The sequence below is a fragment of the Callospermophilus lateralis genome, chromosome 5 (assembly GCF_048772815.1).
Source record: "Callospermophilus lateralis isolate mCalLat2 chromosome 5, mCalLat2.hap1, whole genome shotgun sequence".
Taxonomy (NCBI): Eukaryota; Metazoa; Chordata; class Mammalia; order Rodentia; family Sciuridae; genus Callospermophilus; species Callospermophilus lateralis.
In genome coordinates, this window is record NC_135309.1 from 35,701,504 (window position 1) to 35,716,396 (window position 14,893).

Consider the following 14,893-nt stretch of genomic DNA (forward strand, 5'->3'; position numbering starts at 1 on the left):
TAACAGTTAGGAAAGACCATGTTCACTGCAGCCATCTCTGTGCTGTTTTATTTCATTTATATATATATTGATTGAACCCAGGTGCACTCTTGCCCCTGAGCCATGTTCCCAGCCCTTTTTATATTTTATTTTGAGACAGGGTCTTGACAAGTTGCTCAGGCTGGCCTTGAACTTGTGACCCTCTTGTTTCAACCTCCCTGGGATTATCTGCATGTGCCACCAGATTTTCTTGTTTACTTTTTTTTGAGGGGGGGGTGTAATTGCCTGCCTTCCTCTTCCTCCTCCCCAACCCCCCACCAAGAGCTCTGGGGACCATCTGACCTGGATGTTGTCCTCGCTTTCTTCAGAGCGCGCAGCTCATCCTGGGCTTCCCTTTACTGCCCTCCGGGGTTGGAGGCACTGTTTCTGAATGCTGTATCTTTCCTTTTCCTGGCTAACTTTTTTCTTCTTCTTTTAGAATGGATATAGAAATAAGCACCAGAAGTGCTACAACCTAGAACTGGTTTGAAAGAAGATCTGTGGGGAGAAAGCATCCTGCTGCCCCAGGGAACACTAGTGCTCTCTGTTATGAGTTCCCCTGTGCATTGTAGGGTTTTGATCAGAAACTTGTAAGCAATTTAAGATAGTTTATAGTTTTACACGACCATCCAGATGATAGGATCAGTTGTGTTTTCTACACGGAACATTTGGGCTTTAGGGAGAAGATGGAGCAAAGGTGAGCCAGACTGGAAGCCAAGAGCTAGGGTGCAAGGGGTGGAGGAGAGGGAGGACCATCGCAGGTGTCAGGCTGGAGGTAGTGGTGGCCTGGGCAGGAGTAGAGGGGACAGTTGGATTCAGGAGAGGCAAAAAGCATAAGATACAATCATGGCAGATGCTCAGGTCTCTGTCACCCGGGTGGGAGCTGGAGAGCCCTGGAGGAGGGGCCGCAGGGGTATGGAAGAAGAGCAGTTCATCTTGGACAAGTTCAGTTGGAGTCCCTGACGATGTCTGAGCCCTGGATGGTCTGGCATCCACTATCTCCACCCTGTTTCTACACTCCACTACTATCCTCCTCACCAGGTTCTCTGTCACCAAGCCTCTGATTGTCCCACAAATAGTCATTGCTTATGCTGATGCCTCTGCCGGAATGCTCTCTTCTCCTTTCTCAGCCTGCAGAGTTCTTGGTCATGACCCAGCTCCAATGTCAGGTCTCCTTAGAAGTCTTTCAGGCTCTCCCAAGGAGAAGCCCTCCCTCCTCTGGGTGCCCAGCCTGTACACAGGTCGCTCTCCATCCCTGAGCTCAGACTCCCATAGATCTGTTGACATATCTAACTTCCCCACAGGGAGATTGCTTTGCAGAGGACAGGAATCAGATTTATATCCTTTGTATGTTTACCTCTTAAAGAAGTCTGAAGGCTTTCCGTCTCGTTTGTGGATGCTGCCAGCTTGCTGACAACTACCTGGAATGCTATGTTATGGATGTTTCCAGAGGGATGCAAGCAGTGCCAGGTGGTGGTGGGGTGCTTGGAAAATGAATGTCACAAATAGAGAAGAGGACAGGGACCAGGAGTTCAGTGGAAATTCTTCTCAAGGGCTGTAAGAAGCCCTGCTGGCTTACTCTCTCATCATACCAACAAAAACAAAACCCTCTTATAATAAGAATCTTTTCTTGGCATCTAGACACCTTTATACTGAAGGGAAATTTTTGCTCCTAAAATTCAATGCACACATCAGGACTCTCCAACACGCAGCCAAGGTCATGGCTTTTCCTTGAGAGATGCAGGGGCCAGATCTTGCATAATGTTGGGTCATCATCTGAATTCCTCAGGGGGAGGTCTACTGCTTCTGTTTCAAGATGGAATCATCCATTTCAGCAAAGTTTAGGTAAATACATCATTTATATTGGTCTCCTGTCGCTGCCATGACAAACTGCCACAAGCTTGGTAGCTTAAAACAACAGAAATGTATTCTCCTATGTTTCTGGAGACTAGAAGTGGGGATCAAGGTGTCAGCAGGGACTTGATCCCTCTCAAATCTCCAGGGGAGAATCCTTCATTGCCTCTTCCAGCTTTTAGTGGCTCCAGGTGTGCCTTGGAAGCATTACTTCAGTCTTTGCCTCTTCATTTGGCCACATTTTCTCATACTATGTCTTTGCTCCTGTCTCTTTTAAGGACTCTTGTCATTGGACTTAGGGCCCACCTGAATGATCCAAGATGTTCACATCTTAGGTCCTTAATTTAATTGCATCTGCAAAGATCCTTTTCCCAAATAAGGTCACATTCACAAGTTCTGGGACATGGACATATCTTTTGGGGGCCACCATTCAACTTGCTATACCTTCTGAATGGAAAAAAACGACAAGACAGGATGTGTTTTCTGTGAGATGTAAGCAATTTCTCTTAATGAAAATGTAAATAATATTCCCTGAAAATGTAGGTTGAATACTGTAGTCAAAAACTACCACGAAGAAGCAGTAGCAAAAAAGCCCCAATCCTAGCAAACAACATTAACGTGATTGTTTTTGTCTTCACAGTCCCAGCCACACAGAAGGCTCTGTACAGACTGTGGTCTTATTGTCTCTCTCCTGGAAAGTTTCTAAGGCCCAGTATGTTGAGCTCTTAGGACACTAGAACATTGTGACATTTTGCCAAAATTTTCCAGTTAAAAAAGAAAGGATTCTTTTGCCCAGGAAATTCTATGATCATTGCTAACGAAGAAAAAAAGATTGGAGCAGGAAGAAGAGAGGAAGAAGCTCAGTGCCACGGCTAAATAACCAAGCACAGCCTCTAGCCTCTTTCTACTAAGAGATAAGCCTTCAAGAGTGTGCGTTTCTGAGACTGGATGAGGCAAATGGAGCCTTTCCTCATGCCAAACACCTCCAACCCCATCTGAGTTGTTATTGTTATTATCGTTGTTGTTGTTCCTTACTCTGGCTCCAGTCATCTGTTTGGAATTGAAGCCCTGCAGGACTAGTGTGGATTTTTGTGCTGCTAACTATTCTATGTTCATGCCCATTCAGTTGATATCTGACAAGGTAACCAGAAGTTTACACTCAGAAAAGGTCCAGAAAAAGCATCCCTCTCCATGACCCCACTCCCTAAGTTATGGGATTTGAATCATTTTGACCTATTGTAATATATCAAAGTTGTTTACTGACCTTCTGTCCAGGATGAAAGTCAGGGACACAGACAATAACCTCCAATCCCATTTTGAAAAAGAAAAATCAAAATGATGGGAGTCACTACCATGTGACAAATTGTTACTATTTTGTCATTATCAGTAGTTATTCAACATAAGGTATGTCTTAGTCCATAGAAATATTGCTATCACAAAATACCTGAGACTGGTTACTTTATTAAATAAAGAGGTAAAAAAATAAAGAGGTTTATTTGGCTCATGATTCTGATGACTAGAGGGTCCAAAATGCATGGTGTTGGCATCTGGTGAGGGTTCCTGACTGCATTGCAACATGACAGAGAACCAGAAGGGAAAAGTAGCTTTATGTAAAAAAGACAAAGCATATGGGCTGGACTCCCTTTATAACACTCTACCCTTGTAATAACTAATCCAATCCTGAGGCACCTAACCCACTTTCTTGAAAGAGTATTAATCCCCCCGCTAACAGTGGTTCCCCCATAACCCAGAACACTCTCACTAGGCCCCACCTCTTAAAGATCCACCATCTATCAACATTGCCACACTGGGGACCAAGCTTCCAGCACATGACCCCTTGGGGACAACCCACACCCAAGCTATAGCAAGGTATGTAGACACACCCTCTGATCCCATTTGGAAAAGGAAAATTCAAAGTGATGACAGTCACTATTAGGTGACAAATTATTGCCATTTTATCATTTTCAATATTCATCCCATATTTAGAGCCAAAACTCAACAGGAAGACACAGCACAGCATCTTTCTTCTGGCAGCTTAAGCCATGTTGGGCGTAGGTGACTGAAGAGACCTAGGCTCATCCTTATTTTCTTTTAGCACTGCTAGTATTTCATAGTCAGTTTGTTGGATAAATAAAACCAGTGCTATTAATGACTTCATTTCCAGACCACATAGTCTCAGAGGTAGAGTTCATCTTTCTATTTCTTGCTCATTGTTCAATGTCACAAATTATTACTCTGAAGACGGTTAATGAAACTGTTCAATATTTGCTTAGCTCATGGTCTCAAAGTGGCAAGCAAGTAGATCCTCTGAGGACCTGGTACTAGACCTTTGGCTGCCTGCCTATTCCACCATCCAGCTCACGTCCTACCCGCCATCACCACCCAGAGCCTAGCTTGACCCCCAAACAACAGGTGACTTTCAGTCTCTTACTACCACTGCTAATAAGCCCTAATTCTTAGCTCTCTGCTAATAAGCCCTAAGAATTACTGAACAGGAAGCTAGATAAGCTGATAACTCTGAAATCTTTCTACCTTTAACTAAATTGCTAAATGGAAGGTATGTTAAACGTGGTAACTATTTCTCCCGGTCCATCTTCAAAGCCAGAACACCTTTTGCCCCACGGCTGAATGCTCTTGGTGGGTTCCACATTTCCAACCTTTGGGTGCTGTAATCTCCAAGCCTATCTGAGTGAGTAGCCACCATGGGATGGAAAACTGGCCCCTTAATTGTTGATTCATTCAAACAGGGACTCTGTAATTAAGGGTGTGGCTAAATGGCAATTTTCAGCCTCTCAAATTAGCCCCTTCCTAATTCAGACACTTGACCCATGTGAAAAAAAAGAAAAAAAAGAAAAAAAAAAAAAAAGGAAGCCCAAAAATGACCCTCTGTGGAGAGCAGAGGCAGGTAGAAACTTTTCAATCCAAGCCCACATATTAGGCCGGACGATGCGGCACTTAACTGTAATCCCAGCAGCTGGGGGAGGCTGAGGCAGGAGAATCACAAGTTCAAAGCCAGCCTCAGCAACTTGGTGAGGCGCTAAGCAACTCAGTGAGACCCTGTCTCTAAATAAAATACAAAACAGGGCTGGGGATGTGGGTCAGTGGTAAAGTGCCCCTGAGTCCAATCCCTAGTATCAAACAAACAAACAAAAACCTCACATATAAGAATAAAACAGGCCAAGAAGGGATGACTAAAGAAGGGTAGCAAAGGACAATGTCTGCTCAAGATTTACCTAACCGGGACACAGCTCTGCAAGTCTCCATGGACCAGGCCTGCCAGCTCCCTACCTAGCAACCAAGCAACAGTCTCAACAATCAGAAAAGCAGCCTGAGAAATGAATCACAGCTACTAAAACTCAGTTTATAACACAGGCACTGGTTCTGACATTTGTCAATAAGACTTGGAAATAAAGTCCCCTTGACCTCAGAGAGGACCGGGCTTAACGAGCTGCAGGCATGAGAAAGAAGAGGCCCCCTCTTGCTTCCCCTGGGTGCTGGTAAGCAAGAACAAAACATGATTTGTTCCGGAAGGAAATCATGACTACAAAAGCTTGCTATCTGGGCAAAGTCCCTTTACAACCACTGTGGGGCAGCCCATCCCCCTGAGTCCCTTAGCTCCTGCCTCCCAGGGCCTCAGATACTCCTCTTCCTCTGTGGATGAAGATGTATTGGTGCAATATAAGAGGGCAGAAGAGGCTGAAGTGATGGTCTGAACACTGAAGGGGCTGGTTTGCACTGCCATGACAGGGGACAAGACCGTCACAGACATAAAGCATTCACTGTGCTTCAGTGGACCCAGGCAAGAAGATCAGAGGATAGAGTGGGTTGAAATAGCTAATCTGATATTATTACAATATGATTACGAACAGGTTTTTATTTTGCATTTATTTAATAATGTGGCTTTAACAATTACAAGAGGCCTTCCAACCTGACCTCCAAGTTTGACATACTGAGTTAAAAAACAAATGGCCTTCCTGCTGCCTTCTCTATATTCAAGACGCATTATGGAATTTTACCATTGCTATAAATATACATTTTGCATTTGATTTTCCTAATGTTTAAGGGCAAACTGCTGGGTCACTGGAAGAATTGATTCAGTGGCCTCACTGGCAGCAGGGCACCAAAATTACAGAGCAGTGTGGGGAACAGGATGTCATTGGCATCCTTGCCCTGATGTTTGCGCAAACTAGAAACTAATCACTTGAAAATATTAAAGTCAAGTATGTTCAGATGCATAATCAAAAAGGTTCAAGTCTGGTTTTTATAAGGCATTTTCTATACTTTATTAACATGCGGAACATTGACTTTGAATAATTGGTGATCTAACTTTGCATGATAAATGAACCCAGGCGACTCTGAGCTCAGCCAATTATTAACTGTGACCTTGGGCAAGTTTCTTTGTATAGCTCAGAGCCTGAAGCCTGTTAAGCATTGTCAATAAACTTTGCTTGTACCAGCAATTCCTGTTCAATCAGAATTTAATCCTGTCTGTTCTTGGTGATCACAGTCAAAAATGACTTCAAACCACAGAAATCCGTGATGCTCTTTAACAGGGGAGTCCTCACTCTCCTTCCCCTGGAGATAGGGAGCAGTAACAAGGTCCACACTGATGGCGACTCCAGTACCCATCCGTTCCTGTACCCATGAGGTCATGGAAAGAAATTTCAAGGGCCCCAGCAAATTTGTCCTGAAAAGGCCAAATAAAATAGAGAAAGTAGCTTTTGAAATGAAAATCACAACGACGTGATTGTGACTTAAAAAAAAAAAAAAATGAAAGTAAGGCAATGTAATACAAATTCTGCTTCTAAAAATCTCTTTGGCACCCATCCCACTACCCTGGTCCATGACCAAAGGCATCTCTCCCAGGGGCCCTGCCGACACCTAAGTTCACTTCCTCCACTCAGTTGTCACACCAGCACTGGTCATGGCAGTCAGGGAGGAAATGTGGGTTATGAGATGATGCATGGTGGTCTAGCTCCACCTGCACAGAATGGCATGTACAGGGCTATGGAGACACTTACAGATAGAGAGAGAAAAACACACAAAAAGATTAAAAGTGGCTCTCTGACATGTGGTCTGCTCTTATTATATTTTTGGACACTACTGAGGATTGGGGAAATATTGTTATTAATTTTATAATCACAAAATAATTAAAGCTATTTCTTAAAGGAAGAAAGCTTTCCATGGAATTCTACTGCAAATAGGATAAAAGTCCAAACTAGCATTTAAGGTCCTCCTCCCATGACCAACTTTATCTTCTGTATTCCTGGCACACACCCTAAACTACAAACAATGAGACACTCCGCCCTGATTCAGTCTTCCCAGTCCCACTTCCAAGCCTTGGCCTAGCTTGTTCTGAGAGCTGCTTCTTGAGGACTTCCCAGGTTCCCCCAAACCCCTGCCCTAGAACCAACCCTCTGGTAAGTTCCTGCAGCCTCCATTTCCCAGGGCTAGGTAACATAATTAGGTGGCTGTTTTTCTCTCCTCCACTGAGTGGTAAGTTCTTCAAAGGCAGCTCATGTCTCCTTCATGGAGTACCTGGCTCACAGCCTTGCACCCCAAGATATTCAATAGATGTTTGCTGACATCAATTATAGAAGGCCAGAGCATGATACAGCTGCAGGGTTTACAGAGGTGGGACTTGGAGTGGGTAATATTTAGACAGAAATGATGACTGATCATGGTATCACTGTATGATAAAACTCGAAGACTCAGGCGTTGGGGCTGGGGCTCAGTGGTAGCGCACTTGCCTGGCATGTGTGAGGTCCTGAGTTCAATTCTCAGTACCATATATAAATAAATAAAATAAAGATCTATCAAAAATTAAAAAAAAAAAAAAAATTGGGCTGGGGATGTGGCTCAAGCGGTAGCGCGCTCGCCTGGCATGCGTGCGGCCCGGGATCAATCCTCAGCACCACATACAAACAAGGATGTTGTGTCCACCAAAAGCTGAAAAATAAATATTAAAAAATTCTCTCTCTCTCTCTTTAAAATAAATACATAAATAAATAAATAAAATGTAAACACACACATACACACACACAGAGATTCCTCCCAACATCACTTTGATGTTAATTGCTTAATACTACAGGTTTTACTGATCCTTAAAGTTCTTCTTTAAATGAGAAAGATGCCTTCTTATTTTGCATTTACTTCCTAAGTGAAAAGAAGAGAATACTTACAACTAAAATCTAGTTATCACCAGGTACAGTGGTGCACACCTGTAATCCCAGCAACCCAGGAGGATGAGACAGGAGGATTACAAGTTCAAGGCTAGCGTGGGCAATTTAGCAAGATCTTGTCTCAAAATTAAATTTTAGAAAAGGGCTTGAGATGTTGCTCAGTGCTTGCTTAACATGTGCAAGCCCTGGGTTCAATCCAACACTGGAACAAACAAACAAGTTGTTTAAAAATGAAAGTGCCACCTAAAACTAAAAAATAAATATTAAAAATAAAATGAAAATGAAAATGCCAGGTACAGTAGTGCACACCTGTAATCCCAGCAAGCTGGGAGGCTGAGGCAGGAGGATCACAAATTCAATATCAGCCTTAGCAACTTAGCAAGACTCAAAGTAACTAGTGAGATCCTGTCTCCAAAAAAAATTTCTGGGGATGTGGCTCAAAAAAAAAAAAAAAAGAATATGTCATCAGAAAACAAAATTAAAAGACAAATTACAAGCTGAGAAAATACAACATAGTAAAGAGTAAATTGCTACATATCAACAAGAACAATTTTAACAAATGGATAAAGGGGAAAGGTAATTCACAAAATAATAACAAATAGACAATAAATAAGACAGGGAATATTTAATATCACAATAATAAAATAAATGCAAATTAAAGCATAATACATTTTTTATTTGTTACACATGACAGTAAAATGTACTTTGACTCATTGTAAATAAACTTCTGGTTCTTCCGGTTGTACATAATGTAGAATCACACCAGTAGTGTATTCACATATGCACATGGGGTAATAACATTGTAATCAACAACCTAAAAGATAATACTCAATACCAAGGAGAGAAAAACCGGGAGGGTAGCTTTTCTGGGAAACAATTTAGCAATAAGTTGAAACAATTTCCTTTGACCTAGTAATTCAACTCATGATTCTAGGTTCAGGAGTTCATCAGAAAGGTGAACAATTTTTATATGTAAGAAGCATACTTTAGCAGTATAAAAATTTCTCAGAAAACTTGGAATGCAACCACCATTTGACTCAGCTATCCCACTCCTCGGTTTATACCCAAAGGACTTAAAACCAGCATACTACAGTGATGCAGCCACAATAATGTTTATAGCTACTCATGGAACCAACCTAGGTGCCCTTCAACAGATGATTGGACAAAGAAACTGTGGTATATATATACAATGGAATATTACTCAGCCTTAAAGAAGAATAAAATGATGGTATTTTCAGGTAAATGGATGAAACTAGAGAATATCAGCCTAAGTGAAATAATGCAATCCCCCCCCCAAACCAAAGGCCAAATGTTGTCTCTGATAAGCAGATGCTGATCCATAGTGGAGAATGGGAGGAAAGAATGAAGGAACCTTTGATTGTGCAGAGGGGAGTCAAGAAAGGGGTGGGGCTGTGGAGATGGAAGGATGGTAGAATGAGGCAGACATTATTACCCTATATACATGTACAATTATACTTCTAGTGTGCCTCTACACCATGTAGTCAGAGGAATGAGAAGTTGTGCGATACTTGTGTACAATGTGTCAAAATGCATTCTACTGCCATGTAGAATTGAAAAATTTTTAAAAAGAAGCACAATCATAAAACTTTAAAAGAGAAACAATATAGACAATCAAGAATTCTAAAAAGTAGGGGCTGGGGTTGTGACTCAGTGGTAGAGTACTTACCTAGCATGTATGAGGCCCTGGGTTTGATCCTTAGCACTGCATAAAAATAAATAAATAAAATAAAAGGTATTGTGTACAACTTTAAAGAAATACATAAATATTTTTTAAAAATAATTCTAAAAAGTATAATACTATACCACCTCCTGATGCTATCGTTAAAATCAACTATATTATATATATATATATATATATATATATATATATATATATATATATATATAATGCTATCATTAAAATCTTGTTTAAATATCTATATCTACCTCCATATATAGGTAGGTGATGGGGATTGACTCCTGGACCTTGGGTATGCCAAATTCCTCTCTACCACTAAGCTACCCCCCAGCCCCTAAAATCATTTATTTTTGAAGGCTATTGTCATTGGGAGAAATGCTTAAAATACAATATAAGCTGGGAAGAAAAGTTTAAATTTTATGCACGCTGAAGACAGAAAAATTGCCTCTGGGACAAGGATTAGAGAAAGTGGGGGATTCTGCACATTTTACTGTTCTCTCTTTTCAGTGAGTAATAGTACTGGCTACACTACTACTGATAATTTGAATGATTACTTCATGTCAAACATTGTTCTAAGTACTTATATCTTACCTAATCCTCACAATAATCTCAAGGTAAGTACTATTCTCATACACCCACTTTACAGGTATGAAAACTGAGGCATAGAGAGATCTAGGATTTTCTAGGATTCAAGTATGGAATTTAAAAAAAAATGTTTTTAAGTTGTCAATGGACCTTTATTTTATTTATGTGTATGTGGTGCTGAGGCTGGAACCCAGTACCTCACACATGCTAGGCAAGCACTCTACCCACTGAGCCACAATCCCAGCCCATCAAGTGTGGAATTTTGGCACTAGAGTCTTTTCCTCTTCAATCACTACAATAGGCTACCCCCAGCTACATATTTATCAGAAGTTTGCTGTACTGTGCTTATGAATTAAGAAACTGATCTTTGCCCTGATGGTTCCTTCTTCTCAGAGAACTCTTCTCCACCTACATAACTTCCTGATCTCAAATCCTTGCTTGTCACTTTCACAGTGAGTCTTACCCTGCCCATCCAGTTCAAAATTGCCCCCTCCTCTGTTTCATCTCCTCCTCTTTTTTCCCCATAGAATTTAGCTATGGTTTTATACAGTTTTCAGATTCACTGTGTTACTTCTGTTCTCTACCGATAAATGAGCTGCAGTAGGTCAGGGTTTTTATCTGACATGTATCATAGCCCAAAAAGGCCCTAGCACAAACTAGATGCTCGATAAATACTTGTGAAATAAATTCAATTGTTTGTTTGTTTGTTTTTTCGGGATCAACTCCAGGCCTCATATATGTAAAGCCTGAACTCTGAAACTGAGCTATATCCCAGCCCTAAATGAAGTTTTCAAAACACACTACAGTCTGAGGCTGAAGCAGCTTGGGTTCGATACCCAGCATTAAAACAATGATTTCAACTTTGTTTTATTTTAAAGCATTAACATGTGCACACATGTACATGGAGGTAAAATATTTCAAAATATTAATGGTGATTACAGGTGAATTTTTTTCCTTCATGTTTTTCTGTGGGCTTATTCCCAAAATTTTACGTGGAAAAAAAATTTATTTTGTCTTGAGAATGCTGCTTTTGAAAGCACCTCTTTTAAACCTCAAGTCACGTACACTGCCAGGTACAGAATTGTTTTTGCTGTAAATTCCAAGAAGCCGTTCCTGTGTGAAATGCAATAGAAAATTAGGAAAGTATTGATGGTTTTTCAAAAAAAAATCATTGCTTTTTATGATGGTAGTTAAATTGCTTAAAGGAAATTATATCCATGCTCACCAATCAACCTCGGCATCCTTGGGGAACACGCCCACCTAGCAACCGGGAGCGGAGCTGAAGCGCTTGCTCTGCCTTTAATTCCGGGTTTGGGGTGGGGGGACGGTGGAGAATTTCCGCTCCCCCATTCCCTCCGCGGCGCCAGTGGCAGCTGTCACCTGTAAGGCGAGCACCGCGCACGGGGCATGGAGCCCGGCGCCCATTGGACAGAATATAAAGACCGAAATCCAGCCCCGAGGCTGGGGGCCCGGCGGGGCGCTGGCGGGGGCCCCTCGCCGCGGCCCCCTGTGCCCTCTGCCGGGAGACATCCTGGCCCCACGGCGCAGGCGTGACCGAGCTCCTTCTTCGGGGACAATCACCAGGTGAGCCAGCCGCGGCGGACTTCACCCCCGGAAACCCGGATCCCGCGTGTCCCGGGAAGCGCCGCGGCGTCCACCTGCCCCGCCGCGGGGACCCGGGACCCGGGGGAGGCGGCTGCCGCACCTTCCCTCCGCGGCTGGGCCGGACCATGGCGCTGGCCGCGGCCGCTGCCGCTGCGGCCGCCGCTGCCGGGGTGAGCCAGGCGGCAGTGCTGGGCTTCCTGCAGGAGCGCGGCGGGAAGGTGCGCAACTCGGAGCTGCTGAGCCGCTTCAAGCCGCTGCTGGATGCCGGCGACCCGCGCGGCCGCGCAGCCCGCAGGGACCGCTTCAAGCAATTCATCAACGACGTGGCGGTGGTGAAGGAGCTGGACGGCGTCAAGTTCGTGGTGCTGAGGAAGAAGCCTCGGCCCTCGGAGGGACCAGAGCCCCTGGCCCCCTGCATCCCTGGGGCACCGACCCCGCCGTCGAAGGCCACTTCCGTCTCGCTAGGGGATAACTCTGGCCCGGGAGCTGCGCACTCGGCCTCCGCGCAGCAGTCCACAGAATCACCGGAGGACCGGTCCCCGCCATCAGAGCTCCAGGACACCCCTGGGGATCCGGCCTCTCAACCCACCCACCCCCCTGGGGTGCCGTTGTTAGGCTCGGCCCAGCACCCCGAGGATCCCGCGGACCCCCGGGTTCCAGCCTTTGAGCTAGCTCTGTCCTCAGAGGGATCCTCCGCGGAGGTGGCCTCGCGGGTTAGCACGCCGTCGGAGGAAACCTCTCCCGGCGCAGAGCCACCAGACCTGGAACCTGGACTCGGGGCCGCGAAAGGGCCGCCGCCACCCGCTCCGCGCGCGCCGCCTCCGAAGCCCTGCATGCTGCCGGTACGCTGCGTCCTGGGCCCCGCCACGCTCCGGGTCCGAGCAGAGGAGCAAGGCCTGCGCCGGCAGCTGTCGGAGGAGCCCAGCCCTCGGAGCTCCCCGCTGCTCTTGAGGCGGCTCTCAGTTGAGGAGTCGGGCCTGGGCCTCCACTTGGGCCCGGGTCGTTCCCCGCACCTAAGGCGCCTGTCGCGCAGTAGCCCGCGTCTGCTGAGCCCTGACACCGAGGAGATGCCCACCGCGCCGCCGCCGTCCGCCGTGCCCCTGGAGCCTACTGAGCACGAGTGGCTAGTGCGGACGGCCACTGGCCGCTGGACCCACCAGCTTCACGGGCTGCTGCTGCGGGACCGCGGCCTAGCTGCCAAGCGCGACTTCATATCTGGCTTCACCGCCCTACATTGGGCGGCCAAGAGCGGCGACCGTGAGATGGCGCTGCAGCTGGTGGAGGTCGCGCGTCGTGGTGGCGCGCCAATCGACGTGAACGCGCGCTCGCATGGCGGCTACACACCGCTGCACCTAGCCGCTCTGCACGGCCACGAGGACGCCGCCGTGCTGTTGGTGGTGCGTCTGGGTGCTCAAGTGCATGTCCGTGACCACAGCGGACGTCGAGCCTACCAGTATCTGCGTCCTGGCTCCTCTTATGCGGTGCGACGCCTGCTTGGTGACCCAGGCCTGCGAGGAGCAACGGAGCCAGATGCTACCAGTGGTGGAAGTGGTAGCCTTGCTACCCGGCATCCAGTGCAAGTGGCCGCCACGATCCTCAGTTCCACCACCAGCGCGTTTCTGGGTGTCCTGGCCGACGACCTGATGCTCCAGGACCTGGCCCGTGGCTTGAAGAAGTCGAGCTCTTTCAGCAAGTTCTTGGGCGCCTCGCCCATGGCTCCGCGTAAAAAGACAAAGATCCGTGGTGGCCTGCCAGCTTTCTCAGAAGTCTCTCGTCGACCTGCACCGGGGCCTTTAGCTGGTTTGGTGCCCAGTCTGCCCCCGGCAACCTGAAGATCCATGGGGCTATGGCCTGGTTGGTCTATCTAGGCTCGCCTCATAGTCTAAGTCTGCCCAAGAATGGGGCTCAACATTTGTTTCCAACTTTGTCCACTGCAGCCTGTTTTATCCTTATGGGCCTGCACTTCCAGCCTCTGTTTGAAACCTGATCTGTCTGATTGAGATCTCAGTGAAAGGCTCTTATGAAGAAACCAGCCTTCAGTCCTGAACTCTGGAGGAGACTTAAAATTTAGGGTCAAAGGTTAAGGGGCAGCAGCTGGTCTGGCCCCTGAATGAGCTAACCAGATGCCTCTGAGTCTACACACTCCCAAGCCAGAACTAGAGCAAGGGTCTCTTTGAATGTTCAAAGATGTTGGGTTATGTGTCAACTTTAAGATATGTAGTGGTTTTGTAATTTGATGCTTTTATTCTGTTTTTAAATTGAAATGAGGTAAAGCAACTTTCATAATAACCTTTTAAAACTATATTTTTCCATTTTTAGGCAAAGAGCTCAGACATTTTCAATCTTTTGCTAAATATTTTGGAATTCCATTTTAAAACAAATAGAATGCTCAAGATCTAAAGGAAATTAGTCCCAACCAAGAAAACTCTTAAAAGTTCATCTACCTCATTTTAGTCAATCATGATTCTGGGGAGTCTTGAACACAGAATAACTATTGTGACCCATATGAATGTAACTAATTGCAGTTGTACTGTTAATGCTAAATATTAAGAAACAAGTGCATCTTGGGAGTAAACATGATTTAACAAAGATAGAAAAGAGACATTTTGGGAATACTTATGGTGAAATGTAAATGTATGTTTGGCACTCACAGGTGGCTATTCTGATTTGGCATGAATATTTAGTTTTCTTAAATTGTGATCTCTTTGTGAATTATGCCTTAGTGCCACATTTCTGAATCTGTGATTTTCACACCTTGCTAAGCCTTTCAGTGCAATGGGTGAATATTCAAAGGAAAAAAAGTTATAACATCATACCAGAAAAACAACTGATTAAATAGTAATTGATACAATTAAGGAGTAACTCTTTTACTTGAAAATCCTGAATAAGCAAAAAGTATGTGGTATCTATTTAAAAAAAAATTGAAAGTAGACAATTTATTCTAAAATAA

At 44.9% G+C, this 14,893-nt stretch overlaps 1 protein-coding gene across 1 annotated transcript; it reads left to right on the top strand.

Annotated features, from left to right (window-relative positions):
- The first annotated feature begins 12,068 nt into the window (after window positions 1–12,068).
- Window positions 12,069–13,775, top strand: Sowaha (sosondowah ankyrin repeat domain family member A). Its single transcript, XM_076855768.2, has one exon. The coding sequence runs from the start codon at window positions 12,069–12,071 to the stop codon at window positions 13,773–13,775; it is 1,707 nt and encodes a 568-aa protein (XP_076711883.2).
- Window positions 13,776–14,893: the final 1,118 nt, after the last annotated feature.